At 37.7% G+C, this 23577-nt stretch overlaps 1 protein-coding gene across 1 annotated transcript; it reads left to right on the forward strand.

The window, feature by feature from the left end:
- Nucleotides 1–14361: 14361 nt before the first annotated feature.
- On the forward strand, nucleotides 14362–21728 carry KRT20 (keratin 20). Its single transcript, XM_039873791.1, has 5 exons — nucleotides 14362–14757; nucleotides 18386–18547; nucleotides 18696–18821; nucleotides 19712–19816; nucleotides 21711–21728. The coding sequence occupies exons 1-5, from the start codon at nucleotides 14362–14364 to the stop codon at nucleotides 21726–21728; spliced, it is 807 nt and encodes a 268-aa protein (XP_039729725.1).
- Nucleotides 21729–23577: the final 1849 nt, after the last annotated feature.

The raw sequence follows: 23577 nt of genomic DNA on the forward strand, positions 1-23577 counted from the left end.
CCCTCAAGATGCATTAGCCATCCCCCTTGTTCCTTTTCCTGGTCACCTGGCCAACTGAATGCCGCACTGGCATGTGACCACCTCCAGGTAACCAATGACGCCCTTTCATCCAGTTTGATTTGGGAATCCCTCCTCTATGTCTCCAAACTTTTCATTAACACTTGTACTGATTTATTAATCGGCTTCTCCAAATAGGCTGTAGCCTCCTTGGCATCAAGTGTTTTAGTCATCTCTGAACCCCACTGTCTATGACAGCATCAGATCTACTGTAACGGATGCTTGGGAAGTTCTAAATGAAGACCACATGGCCCTGCTTGCCACTTTGAAGCAAGAGAGAAGTGACTTCTTCCTGTCCCAGGTGAATCCTTGTAACAAGGCGCCCTCATTACACACAGAGATTAAGTGGAGATCAACTGCTTTTCCTTCCATTCTTCACTTCCCCAGATTAATCAACCCCAGGTCATTTCGTTCACTTTATGTTTCAACCATTAAGTTTCTTTCTATCCACTTCCCTTGTTCAGATCTCAAAAATAAATTTTAACCAACTTAAACCAGTCAGGGTATCACGGCTTCTTTCAAAGTTAGACTTGTTGCCTTATGAAACATATGACTGGACACTGGGCTCCACTTGAGAACGTGATCACAGAACTGCTCGAACTTTAACAGGCACACAAATCACCAAGGATCTTTTGAAACTACAGATTCTTGTTTAGCAGGTATGAAGTGGGGCCCGAGATCTGCATTTCTAACCAGTTCCCAGGTGATGCCAATGCTGCTGATCCATAGACCAAACTTTGAGTTTAAGGCATCACAAACTGTGCCAAGTAGATTAGTATTAAAATTAAATGACTTTCTTAGGTCTCAAAGCTATGAGTTGGTTCCAAGCATTTGATTTCAGGTCTGAGCACTAAAACTACCAATATACTTTCACGCTTTATTAAAAATTTTGACAAAATAGAAGTAAGTTAACATTTTAACTCTCACCCATATAGAACTTTCAACATGAACGGGCCCAGCTGACTCATTGGTGCTGCCCAGATAGACTCCAGCTCTGTTCATACAATGCAGATAATAGTAAACCTGGTGGAGATGGTTGGGAGGATGGAGCTACTTATACCTGTTGATTTAGAAACTTATTCTTTGTCTGGTGATAAATGATGTTTTGTTACATAGTTACAGCATTTAGCCTTCCGTGACGTCTGGCTCTAGGACACCATTATCTAATGAATTATTGAGCCCAATTCCCCCTGAAGTCCTGGGTTATCTCTTTTTTATTTCTCAGGCTATAAAGAGATAGTGGTAATGGGGAAGTGAAAGTGAGCATTAGCTCCTCCCAGAACCTACCTAATCCACTTAATTCTCTTATGGCTGCAGATGAAAATTAAGTACAAGCTTAGCGGAGGGCTGGACCAGCTACATAATTTGCAGGGCCCAGTGCAAAATGAAAATATGGGACCTATGGTTCAAAATTGTTAAGAATGTCAAACTGTGACAACAGAGCATTAAACCAAATGCTAGGCCCTTCAAAGGTCATGCGCCCATGAAGCCAAGCCTGGGGGAGGGACTCTGACATAATGAAAAACCTATGAATTAGGAAACTAAACAGAACCCCCCACTCTCTTCCCTTCTTTCTCCCTCTCAAAACAGGTCCGAAAAGAATGCTATGATGAGAATGGTGGTGTCATTCATTACATCATTGAATTAAAAACAAAAATAGTCCCCATCTCATTTTGGGCCTGCTTTGCCTTCATTTTTTGCTAAAATATCATATCTCAACCTTCTAATTATGAAAGACCTAACTAGATGCCTGTGATTCAAACAAGGGCTAAACCAAACTCTACCTTAGGTCTGATCGTAATAAAACAGTTTACCTAATCTATGATAAGAAAATGTACAGCACAAATAGGATTAGAGGAGAGGGCGTGTTATTACCAAATAACATGCTTTTCAAGTCATCGGGTAGCACATCTCAGACTTCAGTGATTCACCGAGGATCTTGTTAAAATGCGGATCCTGGAAGGGAGTGGGTACGGAACCCAGGGGAGGGACACCTACACTGAGACTGAGGACCACGCTTCGAGTAGCAGTGTGCTAGAACCACCTCATCCATTAAGATGGCCACTAATTTCATGGATCTGTTGAGCACTTGAAATGTGGCTTGTCCAAATGGCAATGTGCTGTGAGTGAGAAACACGCACCCCATTTCCAAGACGGTAAAAAAAAAAAAAAAAAAGATGAAACAGCTCATTAATAATTTTATATTCATTATACATTTTGGGGTATATTGGCTTAAATAAAAACTATTATTAAAATGTTTTTAATTTTTTCATGGGGCTCCTAGAAAATTTTAAATTACATATGTGGCTCTCTATCAGACAGCACTGTCTAGGAGCTTAGCTGGAGTTTCGCTTAGTCATCCTCTCCATTTGATTATAAACTCCTTGGGGAGGGAGAATGAGACCCAGGGAGGGAATAATTAGATAGCTGGGTTCAGCTCTCAAGGTCTCACCACACCAACTTTGCTACTCTAGCTCCCTCCACCCCAGCGCATGTGCGCGCGCGTGCGCACACACACACACTTGCACACAAACACATGTACACATGGGCGTGGAGCAGACTTGAGGACAGGACCTTACCTTATGCATCTTCCCAGGACAGAGCCCATTACTTAAATAATCCATGAATATCTCCTCCCACTTATAACACTTCCAGGTCACAGTATATGTTTCCAAGTTACCACAAGTTTTCTCAGTTATATTTTCATCCAGAAGGTTTTCCCAGAGCTTATCTAGCACTAGCTCCATGGGCTCCATCAACATCAGGGACACAATGCTCCTAGCCTAGTGCGTACTGAATGGTAAATTTTAACCACCGTTTCCATGTCGCCATCACCAAGTTTACCATTACTGCACTTCTACGACTCGCTGAGTGCTTTCTATGTATCGGGTGTACTAAACACCTCGAAGACATCATTTCCTTTCATTGTCACATCAGTGCTAGGCTGAGCTCCATTACCACCCTCCACGTTATAAATGAGTACAGTGAGGCTCAGAGAGGCTCAGAATCTTGCCCACATTTACACAGCAGGCAAGTGGCAGAGACAGAATTCCAATCCGCATCTCCAAAGTCTGTACTTCTGATCCTTGGTATCTATAATACTAGCGGCGTGTTCGAGATCATCAGTGAAGCAAAGAGGCAACAGTGATGTTGTATAGTTTTAAAGTGTTGCACGCTTTTTCATATCCACACTGCGACAAAGATGTTCTTTAACTTTCTGAGTCTATTTCTTAAACATCCATATTTCTCAATAAATAAGAAAATAGAAAAATGACATCAACCTTTTTTCCTCCAAACCAGGGAACATGTAAATCTGACATTTCCTTTACACCGGGATGTTGTGAACACAGGTATCCAGACATATATCTGGACTGGATGCGTGTATACACATATACCGCATTTCATGAGTAATATGGGGCATATAAGAGTAACACATTGGGCAAATAGGCTTATAAAGAAAAATGGAAGAATAATTCAAAATCGGTACCAATAAATTGTTTTATGATAAAAGCACAAGTATTGAAATGATCTTTGAAAGACCGATTTAAAATTTTTGAGTCAGTTTCAGGTTTGAAGTCATTTTTGTTTCTAGTGACTTTATTCTCTCCTCATCAAAAGAGCTGGTTCATCCTAAAGGAAGATTTTTATGACAGCTTTTACCTTGGAGATTATCATCTGTGTATATAAATCTTTTAGAACAATTTTAAAATACCATAGCTCTGAAATAATTTGCAAACTATGTGCTAAATCCATTTAGACAGACATATCAAAAGAACAAAGTCCTTAAAAGATTTCATTCAAGTTTCCACATTAAAAATGTTAGATAAAATTCCTGGAATATTAAAACACAAAATGATGAAGACAAAACGGCCCTAATCACAATGACAAAGCAGATTAAGGATCGTGGTTTTAACATGAAGTGTGACAGGCCAGAAAAACTGGTTTCCATTTTTATTCAACTAATTGATCATTGCTTCTAGGGTCAATTTTGCTGAATAGTTTTTCCATTTTGACAATGCTAAAGCACTATGTCAGCATAATGGAGGGGAGAAAAGGATCTGAATTAGAGATTAAAAACCTGAATTCTGGTCGAATGCCATACTATTATGTTCAATAAACATAAGTGGTGACTAAATATGCGCCACAGTAAATACTGTGCTTTTAAAAAGCCACCAGGTAAACCTTTAATAAAGCCTCAAATGGCTTAGGAACAAAATGAATCCTGCAGTAGGAAACAAAATGACTTATTGGTATAGATCAAATTGCCCAGAAACATCATGTGTCAACATTAATGTCAGCTCCTCAGAACCAATATATTGCACCTTAATTACTCTAGGCTTCCGAAAACTGTAGTCCTCCTGACAGCTCATTTCACAGAGATGCATTTATTTTGAAAAAGTGTATGTAGCTACCAGTCTGTCCACTCTATCAACATAAGACTTGCCCATAAAATCCTGTTACATTTTGCTCTGGGCAGCCATTATTAAGTATCCTTCAACATATGTGTCAACACATAAGAAATGGCTCCAGGCTCTTCCTGCCTTTTCATTGCTTAAAAAAGTAGAAAACACCAAACAAAGAGGTCTTTGTGGAACATGAAGCATCAAAAATATTAACTGTGTTGTGAGTCAAAGAACAGCAATTCATTCTTGAAAAATATTAATAAAGCTAAGTTTCCACTGACACCTAGTAAATCCCCAGAAAGGTGTAAAGGCCCTGGTTATAAGGCTAGGAAACATATCACAGGAACAAAACACAAAACTGCAAAAAGCTATACTATCTGCAGTGGTTACTGTCACTAGTGAATCCTAGTGACAGAGATAGTGGTTCTCTGCCTTCACTTTTCTCAATCAGGTTAAATGGGGCTCCTCACCGTGGGGTTGTTTTCTCCTAATCCTCTGATGCCCAAGCAGAATTATCTAAGGATTTTATTACCTTATTATATGTCAGCATACCAATTTTACAATTAACGCATAACCTGGACCCCAGAGCCTCAGACTGACTTAATTCATCTAATTCTTTATCTTCAGGGTCCCTGAGGTCTCAGTCTTCTGCTCTCACATCTCACTCTTCCTCATCTTTCTTATCTACCCACATGAAAAGTAAAATCAAAATCCATGTCAGTATTTCCTCTGCTAGACCACAAGCTCTTTGCAAGCAATATCTGACCACCTAATGCATTCAGCAAATACTCATTGAAGAACATATGATTTGATTCACTTGCCAGGTTATTTTTCCACTTTTAAAAACTAGTTTTCAGAACTTCATTTCATGCTTTGCCAACTGTCTGGTTCAGAAAATGTGGATATTTATAAGCCATTTTACTAAATTCTGTTTACAACTCCTTCCAAAATCAGACGTTAGGAAAAGCTTACTTTCTCTCAATCTCTCTCTCTCTCTCTCTCTCCCTCTTTTCAAGTTCTATCACATACTCTGCAACAAATTTTCAATATAAGCATCTAGAGGTTCTCTTTTAATCAATATTCTCCTTTGTACAATTTTTTAACTTAAATGTGTGCACATTAAAAAGTAATGACATAACACCCAACTTAGCTGAAATGTGAACACATCTGCCGCTTGTGTTATTAATAATGCATCTCTTCATCTTGTTGGATGTATTTGTATACTCTGTGCTTTGCTCTTGAAGTATTCTGGGGCCAGTGATCACTGCCCCGCCTTAGAGCGCCTATTTCAGTTTTGTGCTATCAGGGGCAAATGAAGGAAGATATTGAAAGAGTAGGTCTTTAGCCCCAGGGTGGAAACTAAAATGTGTGGGGCAAATACCTTATATCAGTCTTTTAAGCAGTAATGAATTGGTGAGCATTTTATTTATACATCAGAGTGGTGTTTGCAAGATAGCTTTCCTGGGTCAGGCAAACTTACTGAAAATCAATTTAGAAAGCAAATATTATGTTGATTAATCTCACTTTCTATGTTTGTATTGTTGCTGTAGGCAAGTCATTTCATCTGTGAACACCTCAGCTTTCTTGTCTGAAAAACGAGAATGGTCTGCATGCTTCTCAAGGTCTCTTCCAGATATGAGGGCTTTTTGTTCTTTGTATTTAAAAATAAGCACCGTGAAAAATAACAGCACATGACAATTGCCACTTGCTTATTCGTTTTCAAAAATACTAAGTTTGGGTTGCTCATATAACATAAAAGTACATCGTAAAATAGAATCGATGATCATTTCTTCCCTTGTAGTCTAAAAAAGTTCAGTGTTAATTGGATATTACCAGTTAGTTAGCTAAATCTAGGCAAGACTTCCTAGATCTTTCACACATTGCACTTGAGCACCATAAATACTACGTTTTTAGGTTGTCACAGTGAATGAAATGCTCGATTATGTGCTAATGCAACATAGTCTAGAGAAAGAGGAAACCTACAGGCAGCAGTGAGGTCTACGCTCCTTCCCGGCACTGTGGCCTGTCCGTGCAGAGGTCTGGCTCTGGGGTTTTGAAAGACAGAGGGAACAAGAATTCCAGTGGTGACACGTGTGAAGAATAAGGTGAGAACCATTGAGGTTAGAAGCAATCTTCCTATACTTGATTGCACATCTACAGCCCAGTTCCCTCCAGGTCTGAATATTAGACGGTCACCTTCATACAGGCGATCTCCACTTGATCTAGTAACGCAGGCTCTGCAAACTCGGCATGTCCACCAATGAACACGACCTGGGCGTCTCTGTCACAACCACTCCCCAGGTCCTCTCCCAGATCTGTCCCAGTGTCCCCTCTGGAGACTTCTGGTTTATTTTCCTCTCATTCTTCAGCAATAATGTCACTGTCCAGGAATGAAAGAAGATATTCATCCCAGCGGTCAACACTGTATCCTAGCACTGGACCACACAGCCTATAGTGCACTAAACTAAGTATGTTTTATAAATCTTGTGATTGGCGCAAACATATTGCATTATAAAACTTTTGGTTGAATATGGTAATGTCTAAGCAATAAAAACACTTTAAACAAGATAATTTTGGTTCCCCTACTTTGGGTTTTTTCTTTTTCATTTGTTTAATATATCATTAGCCTCAAAAAACGGAAACGATCTAGCACTCCTCAGACTCTGCGAGGACATGTTAAAGGCGTGTGCCTACGGCTACAGCTGCAGCGGGAATCTGTGACCTCTGCTTGCAATCTACCACACTATCTTATGTACAGTCCTTAATAACATATTATATAACTTTGTCTGTTTTTCTACTTTATATCACTTGAATTGTCCTGGATACATTCCTTTGTATTTTATTTCTTTCACTAAACATTATGCTTGTTAAGCAGTCATTTGAGTAATTCATCCATGTCATGAATGTAGTTTATCCATTTTAAACTGCTGCACAGTATTCCTTTGCATGAACATACTTCAACGTATTTATTCATTCTACTATTGATGAACATTTGGATTGCTGTGTGTGTGTGTGTGTGTGTGTGTGTGTGTGAACAATGCTTCCGTGAACACGCTTGTACATGTCTTCAGGTAAGTATGTGCAAGAGTTTCTCTGGAATACGTATCTAGGAATGGAATTTCTGGATGACATGTACGTACATGTTCATTTTTTTGAAATAATGTCGAATTACTGTTTTCCAAAGTAATTGTACCTATCTACACACCTCTATCAGTGGATGAGAATTCCCTTAACAACAATTAATATTATTTAATCTTTTAATTTATTTCAGTTGGCAGGTGTGAAATGGGCCATTTAGCATTCCTCTTCTATGCAAGTTTATTCATATTTTGCCCAACTTCTGAGTTATTTTTCTTTTTCTTATTGATTTGTAGGCAGTCTTTTCATATTGCAGAAACTAATTCCTTGTCACTTACATGTATTGTATTTTAAATATCTGCTCATCTGTTTGGAGCTGTTTCCATTACATTTATGGTGTCCTTTAATGAACGAAAATTGTTAAATTGATAACGATTTTGTACTTCACTGTTTGCACTTTTGTATCTCACTTAAGAAATAGTCTGTATTCTAAACATTGTATAGTTTTTCCCTTTCACTTTACTTCTCTAGTGAATCCGGGATTTACTTTCGTATAGTCACATTTTGCCTGAGCTAGAAATACGATTTCATTTTTTAAATATAGACATTCTTGATTCCTTTCCACACTGATCTGTAACAGCAAACCAGCTGGAAATTAAGTTTCCATATACAGGAGATCTGTTTCTGAGCTCTTTGTGCCGATCCATCGGTTTGTCTGCAGATTGATGTAGGAGCCATTACTCATCAGGTGAAGGGCAAAAACTACGAAATTAGGAAATAGAATAAGCGCTCTTCACTTGTCAATGTCTAAGGTTAACCTGTATCTTTCCCCTTTTCCTGACTCATCAGGGACCTCAGAACAATGTAACACCCTTCATCCCCTTCCAGATCTCATCTGTAATAATTCTACATTGTTTTTGCCCTCGCGGTGCAAGTATCAGCTCATAGCTGAGATTCATTTCGATTTGGCACATATATTTAGCACTTTGTTCACCATCCCTTTTTCATCTCTCATCCTCCATCTGTGATCACCTTCCTTCTGTTTAAAACACATTCTTTCAGGCTGCATTTAGTGAAAGTCTGCTGATGGCAAACTCAGTTTTTGTTATCCTGAAAATGTCTTTATTTTACTCTCATTCTTCAGCGATAACGTCACTGAGTAGGAAAATTCTACAATGGCAGTTATTTTCTCTCAGCCCACTGAAGGCACTGTCCCACTCGAATCCGCAAGCGGTGTGATCGCCGGTCCTCTGTGATTGTCTTCGTTTTCTCTCTACCTGCTTGAAAGGTCTTTATTATTTGGTTTTCTGCTCTGCTGTGAACAGATGTGCTTTGTTCTTATTTATTTGGCCTGCAATTTGTTAGGTTCCCTTAATCCGAGAACTTTCTTTAAACAATTCTGGAAATTTTCACTTCTTATCTCATTGAAAGCTTTCTTTTCCCATTCTCCCCTGTCTCTTTCTGGAACTCGGATTCGAAATATTTAAAACTCCTTAATCTAGACTTCATGTCTCTCGACTCCTTGGTCACTTAGCTGCATCCTGGGTAACGTCTCAGAGCTATCTTTTTGTTCGGTCATTCTCTCTTTAGTCTTGCTAAACCCATTGGTGGGCCCATCCACTGAGCTGTTCATTTTAATTATATTATTCATTTCTTCTGGGTTATTTGCAAATCTTCTTGGTAAGTTTTATAATGTCTTAGTACTTGATCCAATTTTCAAGATTATCTTTTATTTACTAAAATACTTTAATATGGACATATTATAATCTCCTGATGATTCCACAGCTAACGTCTTAGTAGGTCCAGTTCCACTGTTTCTTGGTGTGTTCGCAATCCACACGACTTCATCTGTAGAGATACTTTGAGCCTCAGTTGAAGTTGTGTTATTTTAGAGAGGATTTGAGCTTCTTGCTACCGGTTGGCTAAAGGCATCTCTGATCAGGGACCACTTTAAATTCTCCACTTAAGGTTTTCAGATGACACACAAACATGGTAGACACAGACAACAAACTGTGTCAGGCTAGCTGCAACTATAAATTCTCAGGGAAGATTTGTTTCTCCTCTGCACCACATACCAAGGTTGAGATAGAAGATTTTCCTTACTGTACCTTTCTGCATAGTGGCTTTATTTATCATGTACCTTTACTCTGAAGGCATAATTCTTCAGAATACTAGGTTTATGTGGATATTTCCTAATAGTATTCCCACTTTAAGCAGGCCCTAGATGCTACCGTTATCTCCTGTGCCCTTACAGACACCGTAAGGGAAGCTCAACATCTCTATGACTGAGCAGAAAGCCGCGGGATGCAAGACAGCTTTCTCACGTTTCTCCTGTTTCCTGTTTTCATTTCCTTTTGGATCTCTGAGGAATCTTTCCTTTCATAATAGGTCTGCAACAGGTTTGAAAAAAATAGATAAATACATACATAGATGAAGGAAGAGGGGGAGAGAAGAAAGGGGAGAAAGAAAGAAAGGAAGGAAGAAATAGACAATAAACTTCAGTTGTTTCCATTAGGAACACTCGGGACAGGGGCATTAGGGGTATCCAGTCTGCCAGACTCCATGTCATTAAACTCCTTCCTGGGTCGCAGCTGTGACTTTCTTAACATGACTAGCAGAAACAGCAGTCGATGGGCACCAAGAACCTCCCCACAAATGCCTCTTCTCTCCTCGAAGCTAGGTATCAGCACTTTTATTCATCCACTTATTCATCGTGCATATGGCAAGTGGATATCAAATGCCTACTATGTTCGAGTCACTATGAGACAACAAATTTGCCAACTCATCGAGGCACAGCAAGGCAGAATTACCAAATAAATACAAATCAAAACCTGAATATGCCAGATTAACTGTGTAAAATACAACAATGTAAGTTTAATGCATCAGGATCTTAAAATGTTTTATTGTAGAAACTTTCAAATAAATACTAGAGTAGTTAGAATAGTATACTAAATCCCCATGTACTCATTTCTCAGCTTCAACAAATAACTCATGGCCAAACTTCCTTTATCTATACTCTCACCCTCCTTCTCCCTCCCATATTATTTTGAGGCCAAAGACATCATATCATTTCATTTGTAACTATTTCACTAAATACACCAGTTTTTAAAGTACAGAGGCCATAATATTTTTGGACTTAACTCTGTGTTAAGTCAGGTATCTAGAACCACAACACCTGCAAACACCCACAGTTCCTATATGCCATCCTTCTCAACCCATGACAGTAATGTGTCCTAATTGAGATGTCTGGGGAAGACAATCCCGCCCCCCACAAGAGATTGGAGATTCTATATGTATCATATCTGGGCTGCAATAGTTTGTTCATAATGGGAAAATAGTTTAAAGTCCTCTCAAAACTACAGCGCTTATGATAACTCTCCAAAATACTGGCCATAGTTAACATTAATTATTAACGCCCTCAGCAGAATCTGCCTCAGAGGTAAAAATGCACCTCTTACTATTTATAAGGAAGCTGGAATCTAATAAATATTTATTTTCGGATGCAGTCATCTAACAGCCTGTAATATCAGGGGTTATAAACTCATGGCTTGTATATGAACAACTCAACAGGATCTGTATCTAGTCTTCAGGTATAATTCAGAAAAATTAACTGCTGTGAAATAGTACCCTGATTTCTGGTGGTCATATTATAAAATATAAAAATCTATCAAAACATAAAACTCAGTGTGATATAGGAGCCGTTAAACTATCCTGCCCTTACATAAACAAGTCTTCGCAATAGGAATTTTTCTACTCCAATAAATGAGTAGATTGGATGGCTGAACCCTATAAAATAATGCTACTGTATCATATTTAATTTAAATTTGAAATCGCAAAAACCTACAAATATTGGCCAAAAATTGGTGGAATCACACATAGACAAAGTTATTTCTCCAAAATATTAAAAATGATTTTAATTATTCTAATGAAATGTTAACACTTTCACTTAAAAGTAAAGCCATAAAGAAGAATCGTGATAAAGGAAAGAACTTGAAAAATTATCATGTTTAATAACTGCACTTATATTCCTTTCTAGTTATAAAGCTATCTCTTTATTCAAATAAAGATTCTACACACCTTGATCATATGTGTTAGTGTATGAAACTCTTAGTGGAAATTAAATCACTGCAAAATGTGTGTAATTTAAACAGAACAATTTCCCAGTGACTTTAATCAAACAATCTCCTTCTCCTCCACTAATAACAAAAAACACATTAATTTTGTGAATAGGCATATATAGAACACAGTTCATGTGTTTATGAAAAGTTCTTCACGCAGATTTTAGCTATAACACCTATTTTCAAAGTAATTTACAGCTCTGTAATAAATAGTAAGATATGCTTATGACATGTCCAATCATTGGTAGTGAACACTCAGTGACTGCTGGCCAATGCATATATGAATGCATAAAAAGATAAAGAAGAAGTATCCACACATATACCACAAAATGCATGAAGTAGATTTAACTCTCTCGCAATTTTTACTTTTGGAATGTAACCGAAGCAAATTTTAATACAAAGTATTATTATAAAACATATTGTTTATAATAAACAATATAATCTTACCTTATTTTTTAAAAAATTAGTAAAAAAAAACCCTCAAAAATGAAAAAGCCATTGGTTTTCAGTGGAAGAACCATAACAAATACGAAAATGAGCCACTAAAACAGGCAAGTTCCAAATTCTTCAGAAAGAATACACAAAGATTTTAGATATGCCTTTTCTTAGGTTTTTTCTTTTGTGTTTGCTTGCTTGCTTACTTGCTTTAATCATATCCAAATTTCAATTAATTAAATTATCAGGATGAGAATTAATAAAGTATTTTTTGTAACTTTTCTAATCCCTTTAACTTGATTAAGGAAACAATTTAAGTGTTTCCGGGGAGGTGTGAATTTGGGGGCAAGGGGGCATTGAATGATGGGGAGCAAATGAACAAATCTCATTCCATTCTACAGTGTTTACAACATTCCCACTGGTGAGATCACACCCATAGCTCACCATATATCTGGAGGCTGACACACGGGCAGTGGCTTCCAGCCCAACTGTGAAGGCTGGGGATAGCCCCAAGGCACTGCACACACCCCCTTCCTATACAAGGAATTGCTCTGCTCCAGCTGTGAGTATGGAGACCTGTGGTGGGAAATCAGGCTTCTGTGGAAGCTGCTGCCAGTGAAATCCACTGGGGATTCTAGGAGGGAGCAGCCGTAGCTTTAGCATAGGTGGAGCAGAGTCTGTCTCACGGTGGGTATTGAGCTGACCTTATATAGGCAGAGAGACTCCTCCAGGTATCGGGTCATGTGCAAAGCTCTATTTTCAGTTTCTAGGGAATGAGACCCAACACCAAGCAGTGACTAAGAAATTTTAGTAAATTATCTAGTCTTAGAACATCAGAATTAGAGGAGAAAAAAATCCTTCAAAATCATCTATCCACCATTTACCTAAATTCACTTCCACAAACTACATCACTAAGTGTATAAATGTTTCATTCCTGTTTTAAATATTCAAGATTTGTGTTTGTACAAAATATTTTAATAGCCTAATAAAATGATTTCTAAACAAGAATAAACTTAATAGTCAAGAAAAAGCATACAACAGAGATTCTGAAGAGTAATTTATCAATGCATATAAACCACTGTTCTTATGCAAATTAAAATCACAATGAGATTATCACCTCATATCTGTTAGAATGGCTATCATCAAAAAGACAAAAGATGACAAATGCTGGTGAGGATTTGCAGAAAGGAAACCCTTGTGCACTATTGGTGAGAATATAAATTGGTATAGCCACTATGGAAAACCGTATAGAGATTCCTCAAGAAATTAAAAATAGAAGTACTATATGATCCAGCAATCCTACTTCTGGGTATATATCCAAAGGAAATGAAATCACTATCTCAAAGAGATATCTACATTCCCATGTTCACTGCAGCACTATTCACTATAGACAAGATAAGGAAATAACCTAAGAGTCCATAATAGAATATTACTCAGCCATAAAAAAAAAAAAAGAAGAAGAAGAAAATCCTGCCATTTGCAGCAATATGGACAGATCTTGAGGGCATTAAGCCAAGTGAAATAAGCAAGACAAAAAAAGACAAATACTGTATGGTATCACTTACATGTGGAATCTTTAAAAGAAGGAGGAGGAGGAGGAATACTCAAACTCATAGAAAGAAACAGTAGAAAAGTGGTTGCCAGGGGCTGGGAGTTGGAGGAAATAGGAAAAGTTCAATACAAGAGTACAAAATTTCAGCTATAAGATGAGCAATGTCTGAGGATTGAATGTAAAACATGGTGACTATAGTTGATAAACACTATTGTATAATTAAAATTTACTAAAAGAATAGAACTTAAGTTTTCTCACTAAAAAGGAAAAGATAAATTTAAAATTTTTTAAACATTGTTCTTTATCGCCAGTGTGACTTACTATTTTGTACTCACATCTGTCTTTTTAGGAGCCTAAATTGTTCATGGAGATTGCAAATATTCTTCATGTGTATATTAGGATGAAATAAATCTGCCAAGGCAGGTGCAAGGGCTAAAAGACTATCCCTTCTGTTTCCTTTTGTTACCCCTGTTTAAAAAAGAAGTCACCCCTGAGAAAAGCCTCTAAGAAATGCCTCTAGTGGTAATTTCTGGAATGGAATTAAACAGACTGCTGTGGGGGGGTCAGAAAAGCAAGGCCAGGTGAACTGTGGTGTCAGCCTGAGGTGAGATGGCAGCAAAGAAGTGTCTTTGCTGTGAAATCTATAAAAGGTCAGCTCAGCCACCACCAAGGAACAGACCCTGCCTGAAGTTACAGATGCCCCCTCCTAGAATCCTCAATGGATTTCTCTGACAGAAGCTTCCAAAGAAGCCTGAGTTCCTCCTCAGAGACCACTGCAATCAACGTGAGTGGCAGCATGTATAAGAAGGGGGGCAATCAGCACCTGAGGGTTGTACTCAGTGTCTATGGGGGATTTGGGGGTCACGGCACCCGCATCTCGAACTCCAGACACTGGGTGAACTGTGGAAATGGTGACTTGCTTTTTGGCAATGAGAAGACGACCATGCAGAACCTAAATGACCGCCTAGCAAGCCAGCTAGAAAAAGTGCAGACCCTGGAGCCATTTAACTCCAAACTTGAGTTAAAGATCAAGCGGTGGTATGAAAAAGATGCGCCCAGCACCAATCGGGACTACAGTGCATATTATAGACAAATCGAAGAGCCGAAAAATCAGGTGAGGGATGATGCTCCACTCTTTAGCTGCAGGATATATCAAGAGGGCATCTATGTTAGGCGGGTCTAGATAGATGTTGTAAAGCAAATTAGGCTGAAATGCTACATCTATAAAAAAGGTGTATTCTATCATCTACTCTTAGTGCTGGAGTACCTGACTACAAAATAGGATAACTGTAAGGTATGCTTTTTGAAGTTTTTAAATCTAATTATGCATAAAATATGAAAATTTAACCTCCAGTCGTATAATCTGTATTTTTGTCATAGTTTACCAGGTCAGGGCTAAGTGAATACTAAACATTTTTTCCTGAAAAGAGCTAAATTTTTGAACTGACAATAAACCTTTCTTAGTGTTTGACCTAGTACCCACGAACTTTTGAAACCCCAGTCAATTTAGTTTCCTCCTTTCATTTATGTAAATTGTATAATGCAAGTACTGGAATACTGTATCATAGATTTCAATTATAAAGTGATTCAGGGTGGAAATGGAGGGAAGGGGTATAGGTCTTAATGATATCTGGATTTTAAAATGTCTTGCTTAATAATCTGATCATCATCACCAAGCAGAACAGAAACCACTTCTACAGTAATAAAATTTTCTATTGCCCTCAAATCAAATTTATTGCAATCTTATGAGAAACTGCTCCCATGTTATCCAAGAAAGGTGGAGTTGTTTTATCAATTGTGTAGAATAAAAGATGACTTTCCTCCTGGTTAAAGATTTCAGATATCACACAGAGCACTTGCACCACTTTAAAATTCTTATCTAAACAAGAAAAGTGTCCCTATCATTTTCTTTTCTGTTTTAACATTCATTTTGCTTTAGAGCAAAGGCCACTTATTTATCAGCAAGTCTCTTTCTCTTGTATTGTATTAGACAACAGTAGGATTTGATTCAGATTCTAAAGGAAGTTACCTTGGAGTTTCAGGAACTATGGGGACGTGAGGCAAAGGTATTCAAATTGCCCTTTCTGCCAACAGGTCATTCTCCTCAGGCTCCCATTAAAAACATTCAAAAGCAACCAATCATTCTCCCCTGTCTCATGGATGGTGTTTCTGAATCTACTTTGGATCATCTCAAATACACAGGCACAGCAATTTTTCCCACCTAGCTGGACAGACTCAGTATTTGAAGGAAGGAAACTGTCTCCAGCACGGGACCTGCTGAAAGAAACATGTTATTATAACATCTTCTACAAGCAGACTTCTGATCCATCTGTATCTTAGCGAAGTCACCCATTAGAGAACGGCTTCTTAAGATCAGAGGCTATCCGTCCTGATAGCCCCCGTACATAGCACCACTCCTACCACATCCACAACGAGTGCCCTTTCATCAGCAAGTATTTAGTAGACAAACTAGGTGCTGGGCACCATACTGCGCACTGGGAAATATGATGGTGAACATAATGCGATTTAGGGGAAAACAGGCATGGACAAAGGCAATATGTATGCCACGCAGAGGGATAAACACTAGCATGGAGGGCTGTGAAAGCACAGGCAGTTCAGCCAGTTCTGTTCTGAAGAAATCAGTGAAGGCTTGAAGCAACGATGTCTAAGCTAAGATGCAGAGGAGAGGGAGGAGGAGTTCACCAAGCGAGAGGAGCTAAGAGGAATGTCTGAAGCAGGAACATCATCAAAGGCTAGGCACTCAGTAAGGTTTGGTGGCTCAAGTTGAATTAAATTCTCCTTTTGTACAATCACAAGAAAGTTGACCAAACCCTGGGACTTGAGTTGCATTTCACAAGTCTACTATGTTAAATACCCATACCATCATTCTCCCTTTCTATTTCCATGCGGAAATTATTGAAATGAACATCCTCTTTGACATAACAGTGGTTATACCTGAGGATCAATGCAATCATTTAAGACTTCTATCCGGTTGAAAACGTCATTCTTTCTCATGTGTTTTCCAGATTAAAGAGGCTCAACAAGAAAAAGCTTGACGTGTCCTGAAAGTTGACAACAATACTAAACTAGCCGCTGAGGACTTCAGACTGAAGTAGGTTCTCTAACACCGTGGAAGAACTTCCTATACAACAATTTCTTTCAGTGGTCCCTCACGATACTCAGCGTTCCATATTACTGTTGGCAAAGGAGCTACCACTAAATATTTTCAGAGTCTTAAGAGTTTAAAGGGTGTTAGACACTAGCTGGTCTGGCCCAGCACTCAGAGCTGGACTTCTCTCTCCCATGGTCTTATGATTTGGTCACCCAGTACGTAACTGAACACCTCCAGTAACTACTACTGTTCTTGTTGGTTAGCTCTAGTTGCTAGAACGTTCTACTTTAGTAATCTGGCATGTACCTTCTCACATACTGAGTCTGACTCTGTCCTTTGGAAAGATAACAAAGCAATTTAAAACTCCCCTTCAGCCTAAGCGCCTTTCTGTTATATAAAGAGAGTCATTTGTCTACCTTAGTGATTCTGCAAGTGAGTTATCCATATTCCTTCAAGTGCCTACAAGTCCCAGGGGTAACTCTTGATGTTTTCTAGTTTGCCAGCATTTCGCAAAGCAGTCTGACCGACCAAAGACTGGGACTGTGAGTAAAGCCGTTCAGATCATGTTCAACTACTTGTACTCTTAACAAAGTTCATTAATTGCAGTCAACACCTGAGTGTCCCATTGCACTATCATTTTTTTTTTAAGTTTGCTACTTTAATAGAAATGGGAGTATATAAAATTGTAGAGGAGAATGCATGAATTTTTAAGATAATTCACTTGGATGCATCTGTTTACAAAGTAATAAAAATAAATTGATCATATGCATTCATTAAGTAAATCAAACTACCCATTATTTAATAGCAATAATGAGAACCCTTTGCTAACACAGTAATTAAAGCAAATTTTACAAAAAAAAAAAATTAATATATCCTAGCATTTAGGAACTTTTAAAGTAATTTTAAATTGTTTTGTTTTAACCAGTCACTCCAAATCACAAAGATTATATTTATAGGGCAAAATTATCTGATTCTTAGGTTCCCATGAACATTTTTGAGATGTATAAAGGGGGACATAATAATGTATTGAAATGGATCTCATATACCACATAAAAATCTATTTCATTATATTAAGATTACCTCTTCTAGGCTGGCTTCAGGACTCGACTGTCTCGGCTTAATAATTAATTCACAGGTATGAGACTGAAGGAGGGGTGCACCTAGCCATGGAGGCTGATCTCCAAGGCTGTCTAACGTCTTTGATGATCTAACCCTATATAAAACAGACTTGGAGATTCAAATTGAACAACTGAATAAAGAACTGGTTATCCTCAAAAAAGAACATCAGGAGGTAAGAAAATAATTCAGAAGTACTGGTATTGGGAATGATGGAATGGCTATAATAATAATGAGAAGGGCGAGAAAGAAGAGAAGGAAGATTTGGTGGTGATGATGATGGTGAAGATGGCAATAATGATGTCGGCCCTAACTTCTTTTCATAAGGTTTCTGTTGGAGTTAAATAACTTAGAGCAATATCTGGACCATAAAAAGCCCTACCTAAGTTATTATGTTCTTTCTTTTTTTATTCATTCCCATTGAAAGAAGCTATACGATTTGTTGTCTATTCTGCCCAGTCTCTTTTGAGAATATGCTTCAGACTATAATCAATCAGAATTTTCACTCTCACAGGAAGTGGACGGCCTACACAAACAGCTGGGCAACACTGTCAATGTGCAGCTGAATGCTGTTCCAGGCCAGAGCCTCAGTGCCATCATGGATGAAATGAGGCAGAAATATGAAGCACTGGCCCAGGAGAACCTTCGGAAGGCCAAAGAACAGTTTAAAATACAGGTAACAGTACAATTCTAAAGGATAAACAAAAGTAGAAGTTGTCCTCCAAAAAGAGAAAACTTTCTACTCTTTCTTCTCTTCTCTCTTCTCTCTTCTCTTCTCATTTCTCCCTGCCGCCTTATTTATTTTTCCTTTTTGGAAATTTTAGACTGAAACTCTGCAGCAACAAGTCACAGTGAACGTTGCAGATTTAAAAGACAGTGAGATCCAACTAAAGAAGCTGAGCCGCACCTACCAGAACTTGAGCTTAAACCTCAAGTCCCATCTCAGCATGGTAAAGTACACCTAACTTCCAGCTCTCAGTATTGTACATGCTCATTAAGTGCCCATGTTAGGAACTCCGGAAATGCAAAGACCCATAAGAGCTGGCAGGGAGATAGGCTAAACACTGATTATAATAAAAAGACAGAAGAAATCAAGGAAAAGGGCAATGTACTGGAAAGATGCAGAGGAAAAAGTAAATCTGGAAGATTTCACCAGGGAAGTGGCATTTAAACTAGATCTAAAATCTTGAGATGAATTTTTAAGCTGGAGAACAAAAGTAAAGACAGTCTAGGCTGAGCAAATCAGTCAGCTCATGATAACTTACGCCATGATAACAACCCTGAAAATCACAGTGGCTTACTGCAACACCATCCATCACGGGCTGGCTGTAGCTCTGCTCCATGGTATTTCCGCTCTGGGGTACAGCTGACAGAGTAGACTCTAGCTGGGGCACGCCAGTGTTGGGCACAAAGAAAGGAGCATTGATCGGTCCCTAGGATCATTCTTAAAGCTCCTCCTCAGAAAAGGCATTTGTCAGTTGCAATTGTATTTTCATTAGCCAAAGAAAGTCATATAACCAAGCTTTGCTTCAATAGGATGAGGAAGTCTAATCCTCTACATGGAGGGGCACCACAATCGCAGGGAGGGGAAGCAAATATTGAGAATAATAATACAATATACGACAATAAGAGAACAGTGAGTGCAAAGCTAAAAACAAACAGAAAAACCCCAAGAGCTAGTGATCCTTGCTAGCTGAAAAGAATGGGAGATAAAGCTAAAAATATGCATGATGTCCACAATAACTTGCTGCAGAAATCCCACTCAGAAGAAATTAAAAATGAGCCATCTTTTAAATGAAGTCCTCAAGTAAGAAATGTCCATTTTTTCTTTTGCTCATAGAAAGACTCTTTGGAGCATACACTGCAGGATACCAAAGCCCGTTATCATAGACAGCTGGCCGCCGTCCAGGAACTGCTAAACACTCTAAAGGCCCAAATGATGCAGGTATGGACTGATGCAGAACGGTAGAACAAAGAATTCGATGCTCTGCTTGACATAAAGACCCGGCTTGAGCAGGAAACTGCTACTTACCGTCGCCTTCTGGAAGCAGAAGATATGAGGTAAGGCTCTTAGAACCAAGGACTGCGTGTCAGTCAATGTCTACATGCTGTGCTATTTCAATATCCGCACATTAAACCCCGTCACCCATTCCCCAGCACCAATGCAATCCCTCGCACAAAAACAATTACACACACACCCCAACAACAAAACAAAAATATACCTAAAAGTACACGCACCCCAAAATACTAAGTACAGCCTTTGTACTTGACGTTGAATCAAAGGACAGAGTTAGAAGATGATTATACAGATGATGCAGATTATCTAATGTTGATTTTTATGATTAATATTTAATTGACAACATAATAACTTTTTAAAATTCTTATTGTGAGATCATAAATTGAACAACAGGTCACAGAGGTCATCGGTGTCGCAGCAGCAACTGTCCTGAGATACCATGGCAAAGAAAGCCAACAAAAGAACATAAAACTTCAACTTCTATTGTAGTTCTGTTATTTGTATTAGAAAAACTTCTAGCATATATGTTAACTGAGTCAGTTTTGAAGCTATGTATCTTTCGAGATAAAAAGGAAGACACTCAAGTTAGAATATACAAGCATAGTAAAAGGGGAAAATATACAAACACAGGATTAAAACACACATCACTCGGACTTTATTTTGAAACAAAAAAAGAAGACAGTGCTTCATTCTCAAAATGGCAATAACACTTTTTCCTGTTCCTTTTTCGTCTCTTAAAAAAGAAAACAAACAGCACTACAGAATATCAGATAAGCATCTTGGAGGACAGAGGTAAGTGTTCTAATTTTCACACATTTCTTATAAGACTGAATTCTCACTCAATAGCGTACCACTTATTACCTGCCACTGGTGAAAAGTAAAGAGAGATCAATTCTCAAGAAAGCAGATATTACTCTAGCCATTCTGAAAATCATATTGCATAAAGAAATCCTCCGTATGGGCAATTTGTCACACTCCCCATGACAGGGTGATTTTTATGGCCCCATGCTATTATTGTCGTGAGATGTCCTAAGATCCCGAAAATTAAAAATAAAATGAAAATGTGCATTTTGCTTGATTCAATACTGTATATTTCTCTTTGGGGGTGAGGAGAGTAGAAAATTTGTAAATTTGGGGAGAGTGGCACATTTTCTGTATTTATTTATAAAATGGACTTAAGATCATTTAAGAAAGAGAATGGGTTAGATTTTTTTCTAAAGGAAGGAAATACGTATAAAATAATAATAATTAAAAGTTGAATATTATAAACCAGTAGAGTCATGTATCTAAATTAATATTTAAATCTAAATTCCAAGATAAAGAAAACCAGGAAGATTAAGACAGTCATGCAAGAAGTAGTGGACGGCAAGGTTGTGACATCTGAAATCAAAGACATGGAATCTGTGTAAACACCTGCCAGAAGGAGATGCTGCTGAGGTTTTGGAAAAAATGTAGCTAAAATTTTTGTGTCTTACAAGAAAGCAGCCATCAGAAAGCACCATGAATGCTTTCTAGTGATGAGAAGAGGGGGAAAAAAATCCCATTTATCAGTCTGTAATTAAATATAAATGTTTTAATCAAAGGAGCTGCAAACTGCCTGCAAAAATGAAATCCAATGAGCATTAGGATATTTAAAACATCATTACTGTCACTTTACCACAAAACACATTAATTACAAGCTACAGAATACCTAATATCAATTCATTAATGTCCCTGAAAATTACAGTACATTTCAATTATACTAAACCTCACGGAGCAGAGAGTGTATATAAATAAACCTCTCTAATTTTTTCTGTTTCTGAATTGCAAAATTTCCTTTCAGGGGCCCGTGGATTCTTGATTGAGCTAATTCCTTGGTTAATTTCATAGAATTTTCAATATCAATACAATTCTGCCAGCCTCAAATTATATCTGCTGTTTTCCATTGTCTCCACTGCCTTTTAAAACTCAACTCAACTCTCTGGAAAATTTGAGAGTCAAATTCCAATCATAAATGCTGAGCAGAATAAGAATGAAGCACATTATGCCTGACATGAGAGTAGATTAAAAGCAAGATTAGTTAAATGCTCCTCAAAGCAGAATGTTTCTCCTTATAATAAAAAACTGCATAAATCATCGTGTTCTCTTTATGTGATGAACATATATTATGAAATGTTTCTCACTATTTTTATAAAAGCTTTAATGAGATATAATTCACATAGCATAAAATTCATCTTTGTAAAGTGTACAATTCAGTGGTCTTTCTCATGTTCACAGGATTGTGCAACCGTCACCACTATCTAATTTTAAAGCATGTTCATCACCCCAGAAAGAAACCCATTAGCAGTCACCCCCATTCCTGGTCCTCCTAGCCCCTGACAACCAATAATCCACTTCTTCTATGGATTTGCCTCATCTGGACGTTTCATATAAATGGAAACATGCAATGTGTTCTTTTGTACACAATGTTTATAGAAGTATTATTCATAATAGCCCAAAAGTGGAAACAAATGTCCATTAACTAACGAATGGATAAACAAAATATGCTATATTCATACAATAGAATATTATTTGACAATAAAAGAGTGAAGTACTAACACATGCTACAATATGGATGAACCTTGAAAACATTATGCTAAGTAAAAGAAGCCAATTCAAAAGAACACATATCGTATTTTTACCCTTTTTGCATTTTAGTGATCAATAACTGCCTTGCAAATGTTTACAGAAAAAATAAATTTGCCCTCTATCATTGTATTCTAGTAAATAAATAGCTTGGATTTAAATTTTTGATTTTTAAGTTTGTAAATAAATAGGATTTCCAGTGTGATTACTATATTAAAAATAATAATGTGGTTCACTTAAGAATAATAATGTCTACTTTTTATTGAGCACTTACTATGAGCAAAACAGTATTCCAGGCCTTTCATATGCATTGCTCATTTAATCTTCACAATAACACTATGAGGTAGAAGCTATTAGGTTGAATCATATGAACTTGCCAATATGTGATCATTTTTGACCTTCAAAAATAGCAATTTCCTATGGCTTGACCTTATTTTACTAACCCCATTTTACATATGAGGACAAATGAGAACTATATATGAAGACACAAAGTAAGTATTTTCGCAAAGTCAGTTACCAAATAAGAACGAACCTCAGGGCTGTCTGTCTGAAGTCATGATACACTTTTAAGTAAATAATTACATGACAACTGAGTCATACTTGAAGTGAGCATGTGGCTATCCTTAGTGGTTTTGTTTTCTAATTGTCATTTTCACTAGCCAGACACAACACCCAACTGTCAAATATCCAGCTAACATTCACACACACAAGACTTGACTCAGTGAGACTACTATCAGAAAAAAAAAAAAAAGTTCTTTTCACTCACTCTCATTCCTCTGCTTTCCAAAGAAGTGAAGAGGTTTCGGTCTCATTTTTTTTTTTCTTAATTTCCTTCCAAATCACTCTACCTGGTAAATTGCTTTTAAAAGATGTTAAGAACTTTTAGAAGTGAATTCTTTTTCACCTACCAAGACACATTCCAGAATAGCCTGAAACTCTGACATGCAACTATCAGAGACTGTGAGTCTGGTTTAAAAAAAAACAAACAAAAAAAAACCTTCAGAAGATGGGTTTGAAATTCACTAGGCAGGAACACAGCCGTATGGCAATAATAATGTTTTCTTAAAAGAGGTAGAATTATTTTT

Source organism: Pteropus medius, unplaced genomic scaffold (assembly GCF_902729225.1).
Source record: "Pteropus medius unplaced genomic scaffold, Ma_sr-lr_union100, whole genome shotgun sequence".
Taxonomy (NCBI): domain Eukaryota; kingdom Metazoa; phylum Chordata; class Mammalia; order Chiroptera; family Pteropodidae; genus Pteropus; species Pteropus medius.